We start from the raw sequence: 17,853 nt of genomic DNA, 5'->3' as shown, positions 1-17,853 counted from the left end.
CGTAAACGACTTCAGAGATTCATAGGCTTTGCAAACTTTTCTAGGAGATTTATCAGAGACTTTAGCCGAGTTATTTCCCCTCTCACTAGACTCACATCTCCTGCCCAACTGTTCACCTGGTCCCTTGAGGCTCAGTCGGCCTTTGAGAGGTTAAAGGACTTGTTTACCTCGGCCCCTATCCTACACCAGCCTGACCCCTCCCGGCAGTTCATTGTGGAAGTGGACGCCTCCGACACCGGGGTGGGGGCGGTGCTCTCTCAGAGGTTTGACCCATTTAATCGTTTATTCCCTTGTGCCTTCTCTCGACGTTTGTCTCCAGCTGAGGCAGCTGGAGGAGTGGCGTCACTGGCTGGAGGGGGCGGAGCTACCCTTTCTGGTATAGACTGATCATAAGAACCTTTCGTACATTCAATCTGCTAAACGTCTTGACTCTCGTCAAGGTCGCTGGTCAACATCACCTGCTGTGGATAAAAGGAGTCAGGACCAGACACTCGGCGCCGGAACATCCACGTGTTACACGTGAATACAACTGCTTGGCTTAGTATCTTGGTATTTTTGTAAATCTTTTGACTCATTGGAAATTTTGCTCTTCCCCAGACCTCCGCCCGAGAACCCGCTCCGGAACCCCTGCACCTGCACATCTACCCTGGTATGATCCCACGTTGTCCTCGTCTTGCGTTCGTGTATCTCCCTGGTCACGGACCCGCACCCACGCTTCCCAGCACCTCTGGATCTATGAACTATGACTAACCTGTTGCACCATTCTGTGAAGCATCCTCATTCCCCGGCCTTGTGGATTAATGAACTTTGATTTCTATTTGCACATTTCTGTGAATAAAACTCTGTTAAACCTTCGTGAGTCGCGCAGTTTTGGTCCCTCCGTCTTGCTGGTTACGACACCTAATTATGTAATTCTGCCTATTACTTTTTTATATTAACATTTGCCTTTTATGTGTGTTTATATTTCTTTCATGGTAATCATTGATGCACTTTAGCCTAGCTTCCAAAAATTGGTAAATCTTGACCCCTGCTTCTGTTGGTCAATATTACACACACACACACATGGCCCTCCCCTCAGCCAGGGCACTCTACTTATTTAGTGATGTCCCAGTGCATGAGTGTTCAGTGGAGATTGGGTCATGTCTGGTCTTTTGGGTGTCCAGTGTGTGCTGCTGCTCTGGGGCTGCCTTATGCTGCCCAGGCTGTCCCATGAAGCTGTGCTGGTTTCTCTGGAGGAAGCAGCTAACACAGAGGTAGGCCTGTTTGTATAGTTGACTTAACCTAGGTACTGTTGGCTCTTAAAGCGTTTTCTCTACTTTCAGCTTGCAAATGGAGCCCCAAGATCATTGCAGGTAAATGTGATCACTATTCTCAGTCAGAAGTGGCTGATTTACATTCACTCAAGGACGTTACCTTGAATTAGTCTTATATTGTTTACCATTTTTAAAGAGTAAACTTTTCCATAGAGGGATTTTTGAAACTCAGAACCACACTACTCATCCATACTACTCACTCAGACTACCCATTTTCTTTATCTGCTTTTAATTCTTCTTGATGGTTTTGGTTGCACATCAGTTTTTATAGTAATATATCCTACTTATCTGTCTCAAAAGTTTTAAAAAGACAAAAAGTAAAAGGGGTGTGTCAGCCATACATTTTGTCCAGGTTTCACCTTTTTAAATTGATTTAATTTATTGCTTTTGGATGACTTGTATCATTTTTATTTTGACTGATATAACTGGCTGCTTAAAAGTTATGACAACAACAATATGGACTAACCATCTGTTTGTTTACCCATAGAAAAGAAGCACTGACAACAATATGGTAAGATTTTTAGCTGAAAGGCTCACTATTCATCCAGCGACTCACCCAAGTGTCAACATACACTCCCAAGTGGAAACACTGACTTAATACTCACTTGAGCAGCAATCATTTGAAGTTTGCCAAATACAACACTGAAGCTGTTGTGAAAATGTCAAATTGTGTCCTCCTTACTGACTGCTATAAGCTAACTTTTTTATTGGTCCAGGTGGAGGTGTACAGCGTGACGGTGGACTGTGCGGTTACCTCACGTTTCGCTCACACCGTCATGACATCCAAGGCCATGAACAAGGCCAACAGCTCACAGGAAATCTTCTTTCAGGTGGAGCTCCCCAAGACTGCATTCATCACCAATTTCAGCATGTCAGTTCTACAAATCAGGAACACAAATGAACATCCTTGCTGGTTTGAAATTGACAGATTTTGTGAAAATTGTTGTGTGCTACAGGGAAATTGATGGCCGGGTGTATGTAGGTGTGGTGAAGGAGAAGGAAAAAGCAAAGAAAGAGTACGAGACTGCTGTCAAAGCAGGACAAACCGCTGCACTGGTGAAGTAAGTCACCCACTTGTTTGTTGTATTTCACTGCCCTTTGTACTCAAGAGCACTGAACTAAATGTGGTAGCTATTGTGTATTTTAGAATTAAGTAGACTTTACTCAACAAGTTGCATAAACAGACAAATCAAATGTGCAGAAAGTCTCACCATGGAGCACTGATTTTTAAATAGTGTAAAGTAAAATGGACTAAGAATATGCTTATTATAGAGAAACAATTTGGAGCCTTTGCAAAAGAGGTTTTCATGAAGCTTATTTATTGAGATTTACATTTACAATTCAGCACACAAATCCAAAATAGGCTATTCTCAGGTTTGACTATTTAATAAAACCAAATTATTGTCAACAGCGTACTTTGGAGTACACTGAAATACATAATTTTAACACCCTATAGCATAATATTTAAGAGCCAAAATGACAGATATTGTGATGAGAACAAAAAACATAACTGAATGACCTTGGAGGTTTTACCTATTATCTAATCTGTGCACATAATATTCCCATACAGCTACAGCACTGTTCGTCAATATAAAAATACATTCCCTTTTACACAGTTTAACTGGTCTATTTAAGGGCTTCAGGAAGAAAGATGGAGAAGTTTTCTGTGTCTGTTAACATTGCTGCCTTAACTAATGTAACATTCACGCTGACACATGAAGAACTACTACAGAGAAAACGGGGCCAGTATGAGATTCTGACCCGAGTTCAGCCCAAACAGCGCGTTCAAGAGTTTAAGGTATACTTCAGCTGTCTCCAATAATACATAAATGTATAAAAATGTATAAAAATACACAAGATTTGTATTTGTTTTCAGATTGTTACAAACATCTATGAACCCCAGGGAATTTCACAAGTTGATGTCCACTCCACTTTCCTATCCAATGAGCTGCTTCCCCTAGTGGAGAAAACTGTAACAGACACAAAAGTATAATCAGTTATATTTCAAACATGTGAGATGAATATGTTTTAAATACAATAATTAAAATTGCAATTGTTTTTTATTATTTCTTTGCTTAGGCACACATCTCCTTTTCACCAACACTGGAGCAGCAGAGGAGTTGTCCAGACTGTGAAGGGACTTTGATTAATGGAGATTTTATTGTAAAATATGACGTGAAGAGAGAAAAGGACCTTGGAGATATACAGGTACCCATCAAAATACCACTGTTTTTAACATTACCAGGTTGAGAGGCAAAATATACTTAAAAGGCACATTTTCAGCTTATAGATGTAATGAAAAAAGTATTTCGTCAGCCACCAACTATGCACGTTCTCCCACCTAAAAAGATAAGAGAGGCTTGTAATTTTCATTATAGGTACACTTCAACTATGAGGGACAGAATGAGGGGAAAGAATCCAGGAAATCACATTGTAGGATTTGTAATTAATTAATTGGTAAATTCCTCGGTAAAATAAGTATTTGGTTGCCTACAAACAAGCAAGATTTCTGGCTCTCACAGACCTGTGAGACCAGGTAATGTTGTATTCTATAAGAGGTTCCTCTGACCTCTACCTGTTACCTGTATTAATGTCACTTGTTTGAACTTGTTATCAGTTTAAAAGACACCCGTCCACAACCTCTGACAGTCAGACTCTAAACTCCACTACGGCCAAGACCAAAGAGCTGTCAAAGGACACCAGAAACAAAATTGTAGACCTGCACCAGGCTGGGAAGACTGAATCTGTAATAGGTAAGCAGCTTGGTGTGAAGAAATCAACTGTGAGAGCAATTATTAGAAATTCTACCCCGTGGGATCAAAATGATCACAAGAATGGTGAGCAAAAATCTCAGAACCACACAGGGGGACCTAGTGAATGACCTGCAGGGAGCTGGAACTGAAGTCACAAAGGCTACCATCAGTAACACACTGCGCCACCAGGGACTCAAATCCTGCAGTGCCAGACATGTCCCCTGCTTAAGTCAGTACATGTCCAGGCCCATCTGAACTTGCTAGAGACTATTTGGATGATCCAGAAGAGGATTGGGAGAATATCATATGGTCAGATGAAACCAAAATAGAACGTTTTGGTTAAAACTCAACTTGTCGTATTTAGAGGAGAAAGAATGCTGAGTAGCAGCCAAAGAATACCATGCTGACTGTGAAGCATGGGGGTGGAAACATCATGCTTTGGGTCTGTGTTTCTGCAAAGGGAAAAGGACGAATGATCCGTGTAAAGGAAAGAATGAATAAGGCCATGTATCGTGAGAGTTTGAGTTAAAACCTCCTTCTATCAGCAAGGGGATTGGAGATGAAACATGGCTGGGTCTTGACAGGCCAGGGACACAGGGCTGAGAATAAGACTGTAGCAGACCCGGGACATAGGGTTGAGAGTAGAGAGCTCCCCGTCCAGAACGGGTTTGCTCCCCTGAGCTGGACCCGGGACACTTTAGTCATAGGGAGCTCCATAGTCAGGGACATGGAACTGCCTGCAGCTTCCACGCGGTGTTATCCTGGAGCCAGACTGGGTGACATCGAGGGGAATCTTAGGCTCTTAAAGAAAAGTAAGAATAGGTACCGCCGGATCGTTATACACGCGGGGGGTAACGATACTCGGCGCGGTCAGTCAGAGGTGGTTAAGTTACAGATAGCTGCAGTCTGTGAATTGGCTAAGTCGATGTCGGAGTCCGTATACTTCTCTGGCCCCCTCCCAACCTACACCAATTGTGAAATGTACAGCCGCTTTTCAGCAGTCAACCAGTGGTTGACCAATTGGTGCCCGCAGAATGGTGTCGTCTTCATAGATAATTGGAGGGCATTTGAGGGGAAGCCTAGGCTTATACGTAGAGATGGCATCCATCCCACGCAGGCTGGCTCCGCCCTGTTAGCTCAGAATATGATTGCTAGTCTAGATTGACCAGGTAAGACTAGCACGCAGAATAGCTCAGGGAAGCACAGTGATAGTGACGTTAGTGAGCAGTTTAGACCAGTGAAGCACAGCTTAGTCAGAGGGAACAGCTCCAAACAGAGACTGTGCGTGCCCCACGTACAAAAAGCACAAAAAAACCACCTCTAAACTCTGACAAGGAAGCTGTCAGATCTCATAACTTAATAAAAATAAATAAATGTACCGCAAATAAACAAAATGATAAGTGTGTAAAATGTGGACTGCTAAACATCAGGTCTCTTTCCTCCAAATCTCTTTTAATAAATGAACTAAATGGCGACCTTAATATTGATCTGCTAGCCCTAACTGAAACATGGCTTCGGGAAAATGACTATGTTAGACTAAATGAATCTACACCATCAAGTCACATGAACTTTCAGAGTGCCCGGAGCACAGGTCGAGGTGGTGGTGTGGCCGTCATCTCTCATTCCAGTCGAATTCTCAGCCCCAAACCCAACTATACTTACCTCTCCTTTGAAAGCCTCGCACTCTCCATTACGTGCCCCAATTGGAAAAACCAAAAAGCTGTTATATTTATAATAATTTATCGACCTCCTGGTCCATATGCCGAGTTCCTGACAGAGTTTTCTGATTTCATTTCAAGTTTAGTCTTGAATTGGGAAAGGATTGTTATAGTTGGAGATTTCAACATACATGTAGATAACGGCAGTGATTGCCTCAGTAATGCTTTTGGCGCGCTCCTGGATGGGATCGGTTTCACCCAGAGTGTGAATAAGCCGACTCACTGTTACAATCACACTCTAGATCTCGTTCTAACCTACGGTATTGAGATTAATGATCTAATTGTCCTTCCTCAAAACCCTATACTCTCTGACCATTTCTTAATTACCTTTCAATTTATACTAAAAGACTATCCAGCCCCACAGAAAAAAACTATAATGAAAAGAACATTATCAGATAAATCGGTTACAGAGTTTAAAGAAATTATTGAGCCATTACTGAAAGATATGTCATGTGACAATGAAAATAATTTTAATCCAATTGTCACTGATCAATTGGTTGACAGAACAATGCTCACCTTAAAATCTGCTCTCGATGTTGTAGCTCTGCTAAAACAGAAAAGCATTAAACTAAGACCTCTGGCTCCATGGTACACGTTACAGCTCAGGACACTCAAACAACATGTAAGACGCACAGAGAAGCTTTGGCGCCGCTCGCGCTCTGAGCGGTCTCTGAAGGCATGGAAGCTCTGCCTGCTCACTTATAAGGCTGCTCTGCGGAAAGCCCGAACTAGATACTATTCAAATCTAATAGAAGTAAACAAAAATAACCCCAGATTTCTGTTCAGCACTGTAGCCAGGCTGACAAAGTCCCACACTGCTAATGAGTCTCTTATCCCCTCGAACATTAGTTGTGATGACTTTCTTCACTTCTTCGATTACAAAATTACAACCATTAGAGACAAAATCAACAAAGCTACTCCAAAAATCAGCTCTGAGCTAATCCAGTCTGTAATGCCAATATCCCACATGGATCCTCTAATAATATTAGATAAATTTACTCCAGTTGATGAGGTGGAGATTACCTCAGCCATCATGTCGTCCAAACCATCAACCTGTATGCTCGACCCTATTCCAATCAGACTCCCTTCCCCTAATAATAGATTCCATCCATAACATAATAAATATGTCGTTAGAAAATGGCTACGTTCCTCAGTCCTTTAAGTATGCTGTGATTAAACCCCTTTTGAAAAAAACCTAACCTAAATCCTGATGAACTAGCCAACTATAGACCTATCTCTAATCTTCCCTTCCTCTCAAAAATTCTAGAACGACTGGTGGTGAAACAGCTCTGCCGCCACCTGCAGGACAATAATATATTTGAAAAATTTCAATCTGGATTCAGAGCTCACCACAGCACAGAGACTGCACTGCTTAAAGTAACAAATGACTTACTACTAGCTGCTGATAACGGGCTGGCTTCAGTCCTGGTCCTACTGGATCTCAGTGCAGCGTTTGACACCATTGATCACAATATTCTACTGCAGAGGTTAGAATGTGACACTGGAATCAGAGGGAACGCCCTCAAATGGTTTAAATCCCATCTATCAGATAGGTACCAGTTTGTTAGTATAAACCAGAGCACCTCTCCCTGTTCTAAAGTAGCCTGTGGTGTTCCACAAGGATCTGTGCTTGGTCCAATCCTAGTTACTCTGTATATGTTGCCATTGGGGAACATTATCAGAAAACATGGCATTAATTTTCACTGCTATGCTGATGACACTCAGCTGTACTTATCAATGAAACCAAATCAGACTGATCAAATAGATAAACTCAGTGCCTGTGTGAAGGACATCAAAACCTGGATGACCTTGAATTACCTGCTCTTAAATCCTGAAAAAACAGAGGTCATTGTCGTTGGTCCCAAAGGTCAAAGAGATTCTCTGTCGGACCAGATAATCTCACTCGACAATGTGAGTATAGCTTCTAGCCCTACTGTAAAAAATCTTGGAGTCGTATTTGATCAAAATCTCTCATTCACAGCCCATATAAACCTAGCTTGTAAAACCGCATACTTTCACCTGCGAAATATAACTAAAATTAGAAATATTTACCTAAAAACGATGCTGAAAAACTCATCCATGCATTTGTTACTTCCAGACTTGATTACTGTAATTCTCTGCTTGCCGCCTGCCACAAAAGTACTATAAGGAGCCTCCAGTTGGTCCAAAATGCAGTGGCCAGAGTCCTAACAGGAACTAAAAGAAGAGACCACATCAGTCCTGTACTAAAATATCTGCACTGGCTTCCTGTCGACCTTAGAATCAAATTCAAAGTCCTCCTCCTGACATACAAAGCCCTAAACGGTATGGCCCCATCCTATCTGCAAGATGCTATTGTCCCGTACCAGCCAAACAGAGCACTCCGCTCTCAGAATGCAGGACTATTAGTGGTTCCTAGAGTGTCCAAAAGTACAGTGCGAGGGAGAGCATTCAGTTACCAAGCTCCTGTGCTATGGAATCAACTCCCTGCTGATGTTAAACAGGCCCCCACAGTCTCTGTATTTAAGACCAGGCTTAAAACCTTCCTCTTCGGTATAGCGTATGACCAGGTTACATAGTGAGGGAGTTAGGGACATTAAAACCCGGGATAAGATAGGCTGCAGTAGGAGATGACTAGCTGGGGGAAGTATGGCAACCTGAGCACTATCCTCTGCTTTGTCCTATTTTCTCATCAGCAATGCTATTCACATGTTGTCCCCTGTCCCACTCCCCATGTGGAGTGTAACTCTTTCAGATGCCCCGATGACAGCTGGACCCTCTCCTCCTCCCCGCCTGGCCCTCCTCCTCGCCTGGCTCTCATCCTCCTCGTCTGGTCTTCCTCCTCCTTGCCTGGCCGATTTTTCTTGTTTTGTCTGATTCTTCCTGTTGTTTTGTTTTTGTGTGTAGGCAGCACGGTGGCTGAGTGGCAACACTCATGCCTCACAGCAAGAGGGTTTGGTTCGATCCCCGGGTCGCCCAGGCCTTTCTGTGTGGAGTTTTTCATGTTTCTCCCTGTGTCTGGATGGGTTTCCTCCGGGTACTCCGGTTTCCCCCATCAACCAAAACATGAACACCCTTCGAGACAACTGTTGTTGTGATTTTGGGCGTTACAAAAATAAATGAATTTAATTTAATTGAAAATTGAATTTCAGCATGACAGTGATCCCAAACTCACTGCCTGGGCAACGAGGGAGTGGCTTTATAAGAAGTATTTTAAGGTCCTGGAGTGGCTTAGCCAGTCTCCATATCTCAACCCCACAGAAAATCTCTGGAGGGAGTTGAAAGTCTGTGCTACCCAGCAACAGCCCCAAAACATCACTGCTCTAGAAGAGATCTGTATGGAGAAATGGACCAAACTACCAGCAACAGTGTTGGAAAACCTTGTGGAGACTTAAAGAAAACGTTTAACCTCAAACAAAGTATTGAGATTAACTTTTGTTATTGATCAAATAGTTATTTTCCACCATAATTTGGAAATCAATTCTTTAAAAATCCTACAGTGTGATTTTCTAGATATTTTTTTTTTTTCTCATTTTGCCTCTCATAGTTAAAGTGTACCTATGGTGAAAATTGCAGGCCCCTCTCATCTTTTTAAGTGGGAGAGCTGGAAGTGAATGGGTGACTTTATAAAAAGTAGTACTCAAGTCATTTATTTATTATGTATTTATTTTTAATCCAAGTGTTCTTTACACCAGATTATCAATGGATACTTTGTGCATTACTTTGCTCCCTCTAAATTACGCCCTGTCCCAATGAATGTGGTGTTTGTCATTGACACGAGCGGTTCCATGTATGGCAGAAAGATTGCACAGGTAAGACAGCAATTCCAAATCTCTTAAGTAGATATAAGCAGTGTTGGGAAGTAACTGATTACATATACCTAAAACACATACTGTATTCTGAACACTAATTTTGAGTACCTGTATTTTGATAGTATTAGTAAAAAAAAAAAAAAAAGAAAAAAGCACAGCCCTTGCAATGTGTGCATGTGTGATTTCTTTTTTTTTTTTTTTTCTCTAATCGGACATAAATTCATGCATCACAAACAGTGTAAGAAAAATAAAGCTGTTTGTAATTGTATATCACTTTTTTTACATTATGATATAAAGTATTCAGAGTATTCAAAATACAATACTCTGATTGGCCCATGTAACAGAATACATTACAAAATACATTTTAATTCAGGTAATCAGTATTCTGTGACTAAATACATTTTCAAAGTATTCTTCCCATCGCTGCATATAAGATGACTCCTTATTCTCTCTAATGCATTGGATTCAAAATATGAAATTGTTATTCTAGACAAGAGACGCAATGTTAGAAATCCTCCAAGACCTGCAGGAACAGGATCACTTTGGTATTATCACATTTGATCATCGGATCATGCCCTGGCAACCAACAATGCAACAAGCAACCAACCAAACTGTGGAAGAAGCAAAGAGGTTCATCAGGGCATTACGTGACAATGGAGGTAGCCTACAATTATACAAACTAACTATACTAAATACAGTGCAAATATATACAATCCTAATTACACAGTTGCTCATCATTTCATAATATTTAGGGACAGATATTAATGATGCCGTGTTGAAAGCTGTTGAGATGATTCATACAGCAAGGAGATCTGAAAAACTTCCCCAAAGAAGTGCTGATACAATTATCCTACTGACCGATGGCATGCCCAATTCAGGTATGTATTTATTTATTTTTACAAATGTATTCATTCATTCAGCATAGACAGGAAGCAAAAGCTGAGATTATGCATTTGGATATTTCAAGTTGTAGTGAAATTGTTAAGCAAACTATATTAAGAAAGAAGAAAAAAATCATTCAGATTATTGAATTTGAAGTTCATGTTTTGCATTTGTAATTTCAGGGGAAAGTGACACTGCCATTATCCAAAAAAATGTTGAAAAAGCTAACAACAGAAATATGTCTCTGTACTGTCTCGGCTTTGGGAATGATGTACAGTACTCTTTCCTTGATGTGATGGCCCAAGAGAACAAGGGATTTGCCCGCAGAATTTTTGAGGATTCCGACGCAGCTATACAACTACAAGTAAGGCCCTTCAATCCCATTTCGTAAATCACACTTTCTGCAAATTTTTTGTTGTTCTAGGATTTCTACGAAGAAGTGTCCAGTCCTCTGCTGTTAGAGGTTGATTTGAAATATCCTGTCAACACTGTGGACTTCTTGACCACAAACCACTTCAACCATTTGTTCAACGGTGCGGAGATCATAGTGGCCGGTCGACTGATGGACGCTAGCATTGATAACTTTCCTGTGGAAGTTTTTGGAGTTGGGGTGAGGATTGGAAACGCAAGAAGGAAGCCAGACAGACATTTTGAAAATTTGTATGGTGATCCTCAAAGCATCCATGTCTTTCTGTCATTAAGAATGAAGACTATCAGGTGCAGGGCCAGGCCAGTGTTCTTGACTGGGGTGTGATGTATCCAGATGAGGAGTACATCTTTGGTGACTTTACTGAACGCCTGTGGGCATACCTCACCATTCAACAGCTTCTAGACAAGAGGTCTCAATTCATTTTGTGTTCTTGTCAATATACATTATAAGGGGAATATAACTTTTCTGGTGGAGGGTCCACCATGCACCTGCTTGCCTCCATGTAGATTATTGCCTTGCCAAGGATGTTTCATAGTATCTTATCAAGCCGAAACTATTACCATGGAGATAAGCAGGTGGTACAAACAGGGCAAGTTACGGGTCAGATCTGTGGAGAGGTGGTCCCACTCAAAGTAACTGCATGTTTTTCAAGGTATTTTTGAGAGTTTATACATGTACAAACGATACATTTAATGCTGTAGTGTAGAATAATCTGGGCAGCGCAATGACATCTCCATGAGTCCTCCACCAAAAATGTTACTTAGTGCACAATTAACTACTTTTTACCCTTAGCAGCCACATAAAAAGAAACTTCTTCTGAACATTTTGAAGACATGCTTTTAATATGATTATATTTTTGATTTGTAGCAAGACTGACAGTGGTCTAGAAAAGGAGAACAGTAAAGCCAAAGCACTGGAGATGTCCCTGAAATATAATTTTGTGACCCCTCTCACATCCATGGTTGTAACCAAACCAGAATCTGATGATCCACCATTAGTGGCTGATAAGTTGACGGAGGGTACACTCAAGTCCTATATTTGTTCTCTGTTTGAAATATGTTTCTTACAGCATCTTTTCTAATTCACAGAACAGCGTCAAATGGCAGAGAGAATGATACCGAAACGTAAGAGATGTTTGGCATTTAAATGTTGTTCATATGCAAACCGGTAACCCCCCCCACCTGAATTTATTTATTGCTTATAGATACAAGCTATCCAACCCATACAAGCTATGTGCCTCACAGATACACACATCCTACTTATCTTGGTAAGATTTCAGCATTTTGGTTGATGGGAAAAGCTGTTATTGACATACTCCAAAAATGGTATGCTTGGTCACAGTTGCACTCAAGAAATTTGTGCACTATTAAAATATGTAGAAGACGCATTTAAAAGCTATGTCTCAATTGCCTGCAGACTTAGTGTGACTCTCTTCAAAATATATCTCACAGCAGCTCCGGAGTAGTGGTTACAGCAATATTCAAATTGTTCTTTTTTTACCACGACAAAAAAGATTCTGATAAAAAAAACAAAACAAAAAACAACAACAACTCTAGAGTTATTGAAGTTTTACAAATAATTTCAGTTTGATGTTATTATGTCTTATATGATTCACATTTCCAAATCCTGTAGTGGATGGGGACCCTCACTTCCTGATCGAGCTGCCAGATAGAGAAGACGCTTTATGTTTCAACATTAACAACAAACCTGGGACTATCTTTACTTTAGTCAAAGACCAAGAATCTGGTATTGTTTTGTATTTTTATTTCATTGTAATACAAGTACATTTTCATTTTGTTGAACAATTGAGAGCAAGATCTCACACCTTATTCCCATGCTTGTTCAGGTATTCTCGTAAATGGACAGATAATTGGAGATAAGGCAATCCCCCCTGGTGGTCAAATCAACACATATTTTAGTCGCTTTGGAATTGTCCATAAAGCATTGGGAGTAAAACTGGAGGTGAGCACTCAGGACATCTCTGTGTTCCAGGACAGCAAATGGGTCTCTCTTCTGTGGTCTGGTACAGCATCCCTTAAGGGACCCAAGTGAGTGTCTGCTCCAAAATGCTGCTATCACTTTCACATTGGTTCTGTTTTAATACATTTTATGTGTTGCCACCTTTTAATGAGCCTTTTGACCCTAGTCTGGATTTACTGTTGACCAAAGACCGCAGCTTGACAGTGACTTTAAAAGACTCTGTGAAGTTTGTGATCTTATTACATAAAGTGTGGGAGAAGCACCCATACAACAGAGACTACCTGGGCTTCTACACTCTAGACAGCCATCTTTTGTCCCCTAATGTCCATGGTCTTCTAGGTAATTACATTATTACAATGACTGATGAAGAGTATGCCTTCTGCAGATGAAATATGTTAATTCTTACAGTTTTATACACATCTACTCTGCACTTTTGTCTTCAGGTCAGTTTTATCATAGCATTGAGTTTGAAGTGTCCGACATGCGTCCAGGAGAATCCCCAGAGAAACCAGATGCCACTATGTTTGTAAAAGGACACCAGCTCAATGTGACCAGGTAAAATATGGTTTCACAGCAATTTAACAAATTTCATTCTTCCATTATTAATAAAATATGCATCTTGTTATACAGAGGTTGGCAGAGAGATTTCAGGAATAATATAAAGAATGGAGTGAAGATCCCCTGCTGGTTCATCCACAACAACGCCACAGGCCTCATTGATGGAGAAGCAAATGATTACATTGTGTCAGGTCTTTTCAAGACTTTTTAAATGCAGTTTAAAAGCAATTCAGATCACCAGTAATTACACATCAAGACAGACAGTGTTATCTTCTAAATGGCATTAAAGGCACATGAAACCTTTTGGGAACATAGGGCTAAGTAACAAATAACATGAAACACTAACTGGAGAGGCCTGCATATGCCTCAGGAATAGGATTTTATGTCATTGTAGTATAGAAAATGAAAACTAAAGCTAAATGCATCTGCTAAAAAGCTGTCTAAATTGATTATTAATGTTATTTGTTAAGTTTTTGTTAAGTTTTTCAATATTTTCATGTAGAAAATAGACTTGACAGTCTAAAAATGACTGATGTTTGAGCAGCAGAAACCCGGAGCTTACTTAATACAAATCGGTGATGTTTCAACGTAACACTATTACGTGGGCTTTAAAACGAAGAACTACGGTATCAGGGGAGGAGATATAGGCAATGCGACTGATTTGGCACGACATTACCCACCCGTAGTAGTAGCAGTAATATCTTCTTACCATTGAGGATGCGGCTTTGCCATTTATGCACGAGCAATAAAGCATGGTCCGCCAAGATAATGTCAACAAGCTTAAAGAGTATTCTGTTGTCATTTTATTTTACATATGAACTTAATATGCCAGCGTAACAGAATCAAAATGCACTTATTACTATGTATCTTTTTTTTTATCATGTGAATTTTATCATTTTGACGTTTTATTTTGAAAAAAACGGAAGTTCACATTGCTCCCGTGTATTTTATTTTGGTAGCTTCACTTCCCCTCAGTATCATGTTGGAGAGTGTAGTAGAGGGTAAATTCTGTTTCGGTTGGAAATAATATATTTTATGAAAATGATTTACTGTTAGCATAAATACAAGAACATATGTTGATAAGACTATGCTTTCACATGTAATGAATGTATTTTGGAGCGCTAATTCTAAATTTTGTAAGTTTAATTTGGACTGTAAAATGTTTCAGTTAGCTTCATAATCTTACATGTTCCTGAATGCCGTGAAAATGAGCAGCCACGTCACGTGCTGTTCTCAGTGTTACAAGGAGCCAGTGTGCCTCATGTGTGAAGTCATATTTAAGGAGTATATGTTTGTCACGTATGTTCGATGTTATTTTTATAAATGTTAAACATAGTAAATGGTTCATTTGTCTCCAATTAATTACGCTACTACCACCAATTTAACTGTAAAATCATTTTATTGTTCAGATATGATTTATATAATTGTGAGTAAACGTAATTTGTAAATCCTGCGTAATAGCATGGTAATAACATGGCCAGTATGTAAGGGTAAGCTCCCGCCCTCTCAGTAGCATTTTGGAGATTCCAGAGGGAGTAAAGCTGAGTGACTCCACCCTGTGTCCTGTGTTTCGCATACGTCCTGACGAAAGGTTTGCAGCCGTTACACCAGATAGCCAGTAATACATGTACTATTTATTTAGTAATCAACAGTTCCTCCAACATTGAGTCTTCGATAGTATAAAAATATGTTAATGTTATGCTAATGCAAATACTCTTGAATTCCTTTCATTGCATTAAAGCCCTGCGTGAGAGATACGACTAATGTTCAGGGTTACAACATTGACTAACATCTAGAGGTGACAAAATGAATTACAGGCAAATCTATTCAATATTTCTTAATGAGTTGTATATATTTTAAAGAATAATTTTGAAATCTCTCTGGAAGCAAAGTAATCGTTTTTCTTAAAATAGCACCGTAGTTGTCAAAATTTGAGATATGCACGTGTTGTTGACCTAATGTCGTGATCCCTGTTTGTTGTCATCCTGTGCTGTGCTCCCTCCTCCCTCACCTGCCTGTCTCCGGAGCTGGGCGGAGTCCTGGCTCTTCCTTCGCGCACCTGCAGCCCATCTACGCAATCAACATCACCTGCTGTGGATAAAAGGAGTCAGGACCAGACACTCGGCGCTGGAATGTGTTACACGTGAATACAACTGCTTGGCTTAGTTTCTTGGTATTTTTGTAAACCTTTTGACTCATTGGAAATTTTGCTCTTCCCCAGACCTCCGCCTGAGAACCCGCTCCGGAACCCCTGCACCTGCACATCTACCCTGGTATGATCCCACGTTGTCCTCATCTTGCACTCGTGTATCTCCCTGGTCACGGACCCGCACCCACGCTCCCCAGCACCTCTGGATCTATGAACTGTGACTAACCTGTTGCACCATTCTGTGAAGCATCCTCGTTCCCCGGCCTTGTGGATTAATGAACTTTGATTTCTATTTGCACATTTCTGTGAATAAAACTCTGTTAAACCTTCGTGAGTCGCGCAGTTTTGGTCCCTCCGTCTTGCTGGTTACGATAGAACGTTCCGGCCAGAAATGGACCAAGCGGACTCTAGACCAGACTCGACGCTTCGACAGGCGTTTACCCACCACGGTGACATGCTCGGACAGCACGAGCAAACTATCCGGACCCTGTTGGAGCACAATCAGTCTCTCACGCAGCAGGAGACGCAGCTCGGGAATCAGGTCGCCACGCTACTCGCGCACCTGCCCTTCGCCGCCGCAGCTGGATCTGCTCCACCGCTCTGTCCTTCAGAATCGAGGAGCACCGATCCGGACCCATATGCAGGTCAGCCAGGCCTCTGCCGGGGCTTCCTTTTCCAGTGCCTGTCTATGTTCCAGCAGCGCCCAGCCCGTTTTCCATCCGACGCGGCCAGGATACGCTATGTCTGCGGACTGCTCAGGGGCAGGGCGCTCCAGTGGGCGGAGGCCAAATTCTCTAATTCTGACTTGGACAGTACAGACTGAGACTTTTTTGACTGATTTTAAGTTGGTTTTCGGCCATCCCCACTATCAAGCCGACGCCGCCTCCCGCCTGCTAGGTATAACCCAGGGGTCCAGGTCAGTGGCGGATTTCACTATAGAATTTTGGACACTAGCTGCTGAAGTGATGAATTAGCCTCACGGGACAAGCCCTCCAACCTGAGAGCTTTGATCACGCTGGCCACCCGCATAGACAATCGGCTACAGGAGCATCAACGGGAGACTCGCCCTTCCCCTGTTCGGACCGTGGTTCACCCTCCGTCACCGGCTGCGGAGGAGCCCATGCAAATCGGGAGGGCGCACCTTTCGGCCGAGGAGCGTATGCGACGCCGCGTGGCAGGGGAGTGCTTCTACTGTGGTATTAGGGGGTATTTTGTCGCCTCCTGCCCAGCCCGGCCAAAAGGAAGGGCCCACCAGTAGCCCTGGGAGTACTGGTGGGTCAGACGCACATCCCAGCCCAAAGCAATAGACTAGCAATACTCTCTGCCTCCGCTCGAACACCTTATCTCTCCAGGCCCTTGTTGACTTCGGGGCGGAAGATTTTATTGACCGGCAGTGGGGAATCTGCCTGGAGCCCCTGGATCGCCCCCTCACTGCTCGTGCCCTCAATGGACTGCTTTTAGCCCGCGTCATCCATGTTACTGAACCTATTACGATGCTTTTATCTGGGAATCATCGTGAAATCCGTAGGTTCTATGTCGTCGCCACCCCTTCCTCGCCACTGGTTCTGGGCTATCTCTGGCTTAGGGCCCACAACCCGGTCATTGACTGGGCCCGGGGAGAGATGGCGGGGTGGAGTTCCGCCTGCCATGCGGGGTGCTTGCGGTCAGCCCTATCTCCTGCGGGGGAGCTTCCCCGTCTAGTGACCCTGTCTCGAAGGCACCTGACCTATCCCTGGTTCCGGAGGAATACCACGACCTTTGGGACGTTTTCAGTAAGGACCGGGCCCTTTCCCTGCCTCCTCATCGTCCATACGATTGTGCCATTGACCTCCTGCCCGGGGCTCCCTTACCCACGAGCCGCCTCTACAAGCTGTCTCAGCCTGAGGGAGACTATGGAACGGTATATTCGGGACTCATTGGCCGCAGGTATAATCCGTCCTTCCTCCTCCCCAGTGGGGGTGGGGTTCTTCTTCGTGGCCAAGAAAGGCAAAACCCTGTGCCCATGCATAGACTTTAGAGGCCTCAATGACATAACTGTTAAGAATAAGTACCCTCTTCCCCTTATTGACTCTGCTTTTACCCCTCTCCATGGCGCCACTATATTTTCCAAATTGGACCTTGCACAATGCTTACCACCTGGTGCGGGTGAGGGAGGGGGATGAGGAAAATGGCATTTAAGACTCCCATTGGTCATTTTGAATATTTAGTCATGCCCTTTGGACTCACTAATGCCCCCACAGTGTTCCAAGCCCTCATTAATGATGTCCTCCGTGATTTTT

The 17,853-nt window shown here is 42.3% G+C and overlaps 1 protein-coding gene across 1 annotated transcript; it reads left to right on the top strand.

Moving 5' to 3' along the window:
* The first annotated feature begins 1,094 nt into the window (after positions 1-1,094).
* On the top strand, positions 1,095-15,898 carry LOC117370551 (inter-alpha-trypsin inhibitor heavy chain H3-like). Its single transcript, XM_055221786.1, has 23 exons — positions 1,095-1,253; positions 1,323-1,352; positions 1,801-1,824; positions 2,030-2,184; positions 2,270-2,374; positions 2,949-3,111; positions 3,190-3,300; positions 3,393-3,521; positions 9,459-9,575; positions 10,066-10,234; positions 10,328-10,453; positions 10,640-10,821; positions 10,882-11,067; positions 11,160-11,296; positions 11,755-11,906; positions 11,976-12,011; positions 12,092-12,154; positions 12,502-12,633; positions 12,734-12,935; positions 13,034-13,206; positions 13,311-13,422; positions 13,498-15,568; positions 15,647-15,898. Exons 1-22 carry the CDS (start codon positions 1,140-1,142, stop codon positions 13,634-13,636), a joined length of 2,757 nt encoding a protein of 918 aa, XP_055077761.1. The 5' UTR covers positions 1,095-1,139; the 3' UTR covers positions 13,637-15,568; positions 15,647-15,898.
* Positions 15,899-17,853: the final 1,955 nt, after the last annotated feature.

Source organism: Periophthalmus magnuspinnatus, chromosome 5 (genome assembly GCF_009829125.3).
Source record: "Periophthalmus magnuspinnatus isolate fPerMag1 chromosome 5, fPerMag1.2.pri, whole genome shotgun sequence".
Taxonomy (NCBI): domain Eukaryota; kingdom Metazoa; phylum Chordata; class Actinopteri; order Gobiiformes; family Gobiidae; genus Periophthalmus; species Periophthalmus magnuspinnatus.
The sequence above is the reverse complement of the archived record's forward strand: the minus strand, read 5'-3'. Positions and strand labels throughout refer to the sequence as shown.

Coding starts and splice junctions, on each gene's coding strand:
- LOC117370551 (XM_055221786.1), top strand. CDS start 1,140: ATGTCTGGTCTTTTGGGTGTCCAGTGTGTGCTGCTGCTCTGGGGCTGC. Junction 2,185..2,269: donor TTCATCACCAATTTCAGCAT/GTCAGTTCTACA, acceptor TGTGTGCTACAG/GGAAATTGATGGCCGGGTGT. Junction 10,454..10,639: donor CGATGGCATGCCCAATTCAG/GTATGTATTTAT, acceptor TTGTAATTTCAG/GGGAAAGTGACACTGCCATT.